Source organism: Dreissena polymorpha, chromosome 1 (genome assembly GCF_020536995.1).
Source record: "Dreissena polymorpha isolate Duluth1 chromosome 1, UMN_Dpol_1.0, whole genome shotgun sequence".
NCBI lineage: Eukaryota > Metazoa > Mollusca > Bivalvia > Myida > Dreissenidae > Dreissena > Dreissena polymorpha.
In genome coordinates this window covers 168,366,095-168,368,124 of record NC_068355.1, presented here as the reverse complement: position 1 = coordinate 168,368,124, position 2,030 = coordinate 168,366,095, and the positions used below count along the sequence as shown (strand labels likewise).

General features: G+C 41.8%; 1 protein-coding gene across 1 annotated transcript; it reads left to right on the top strand.

Moving 5' to 3' along the window:
• The first annotated feature begins 433 nt into the window (after nucleotides 1-433).
• Nucleotides 434-1,618, top strand: LOC127864374 (zinc finger protein 862-like). Its single transcript, XM_052404034.1, has one exon. The coding sequence runs from the start codon at nucleotides 434-436 to the stop codon at nucleotides 1,616-1,618; it is 1,185 nt and encodes a 394-aa protein (XP_052259994.1).
• Nucleotides 1,619-2,030: the final 412 nt, after the last annotated feature.

Genomic DNA, 2,030 nt, shown 5'->3' with positions numbered 1-2,030 from the left:
AAGACCATATGTTTTGTACACCATGCAGGCATTTTGAAAAGGATAGCATATTTGTCACAGGTACAAACAATTACAGAATTGAGGCAATAAAACAACATGCAGTATCTGTCGTCCACATGACTTGTACAAAAAGGTATGACATTAAACTCCTGCAAGACAAAAATGTGAGTGTCCATTGTTCATGTACTGGAGAAGTCGCTGCTTTATCATCAGTATCAAATGATGGGTTACAGCCAGCAGTAATTGGGCCATTAGACATAGCTGTAAGAAAATTAAACGAAGACCAAAGAAAGAAATTGTCGATGATTGTCTTTTTCAACACAGTATACTTTGTCGCTAAAAGAGAACTCCCATTTTCCCTGTATCCAGATCTGCTGAAATTACAATCACAAAATGGAGTTGACCCACCAAGCAGCTATCTGACTATCCAAGCATGCAGGCGATTCATGGAGTTCATTTTAGAGACATACAATCCAACTCGATTGCATTACTGAAAAATGCCAGAGTTCTGTTCATTATGTTTGATGGCGCTACAGATGTAGCAGTATGCGAAAATGAGATAGTATATGCCCATGTTGTCGATGAAAAAGCCCCAAGAAATGTTTTTGTCAGCATTGTAAACATTGAAAATGCTCATGCAGAAGGTGTGCTGGCTGGAATTGTGTATGGTATGGAAAGTGTTGATGAAAAAGGCTGGCACTGGAAAGAGAAACTGATTGCAATGGGGTCAGACGGTGCCAGTGTAAACCTGGGAAAACGGAACAGTGTGACAAAACACTTGAAAGATCAAATTCCACACCTTGTAGCTATGCACTGTGTAAGTCACCGTCTGGAACTAGGTGCACTGGATGCAATGAAGGCAAAGGATGCCAAAGTATTTCTGGATTTGATATCCGTTCTCCTTAACTTGCATAAGCACTATCATTATAGTCCCAAAGCCCTGAGGGAGTTACAGTTGCTAGCAGAAGCAATGGAGGAAAAAATGATAAAGCCTGTTAACCTTCAAGGCACAAGGTGGATGCCCCATCTTAGTAGCAGTTTGGAGGTATTGCTAAAGCAATACTGTACGTTTGTAGCTCATTTTGAAAACACTGTGGAGGGCAAAATTGGCACAGTTGATGTTCAGAGCCGTGCAAAAAACATTCCTAAGCATCTGAAATCCTACGATCTTCTGCATTACATGCATTTCCTGAAAGATGTACTTTCTGTTTTGAGCGAGCTCTCATTGAAGTTTCAGGAAGATAGGTCTGGCCTTCCAGAAGCATTGGAGGCCTTGGAAACAGCGTGCTTACAGCTGGTGGCGCAGAAGCAAAGGCCTGGTGAAAAGCTTCAAAAGTTTATAGACGCAATTGATGACAATGGCAAATTTCTTGGAGTACAACTCAGTAAGCCAACACTGACTCCAGACAGATTAAAAGAGCGTCAGAACTCCCTCATCGACCTCGTTATCGACCACATAAACAAGAGGATGGGCGATATTGACTCGGGTAACATTCTGAAGGATATGCAAGTGTTCTATCCGGTCAATCTTCCTGAGATGGAACAGGAAATAACCGTCTTTGGAGAGAGTGAGGTTACAACTCTATGCGAGTACTATGCCCCAGTGCTTAACAGATAAGGGTGTGATATTGGGCAACTGAAGAAGTGTGAATGGCCGGCCCTGAAAGTGCATATAAGAAAACAACCTAGAAACATGAGTGTTCAAGAATTCTACAACAGGCTCTTCACCAATCCCAAATTAAAAGAGACCTTCAAAAATGAAATAATGTTGGTGGAGATTATTTTGTGCATTCCTGTTTCAAGTGCTGTGTGCGAGATAGGATTTTCAGCAATGGCACGCATCAAGTCAGATTGGAGGGCCAGCTGGAACATTAAAATATTTACCTCATGACAATCACACTCCAGGGTCCACAACCTTCAGACTTAAACGCTGAAAGGGCTCTTGCTATGTGGTGGCATGGTGGACAGAGGGCAAGACGACCACACTTTGATTATCCCAAGAAGATGATGTTATTGGAACAGATTTTTTT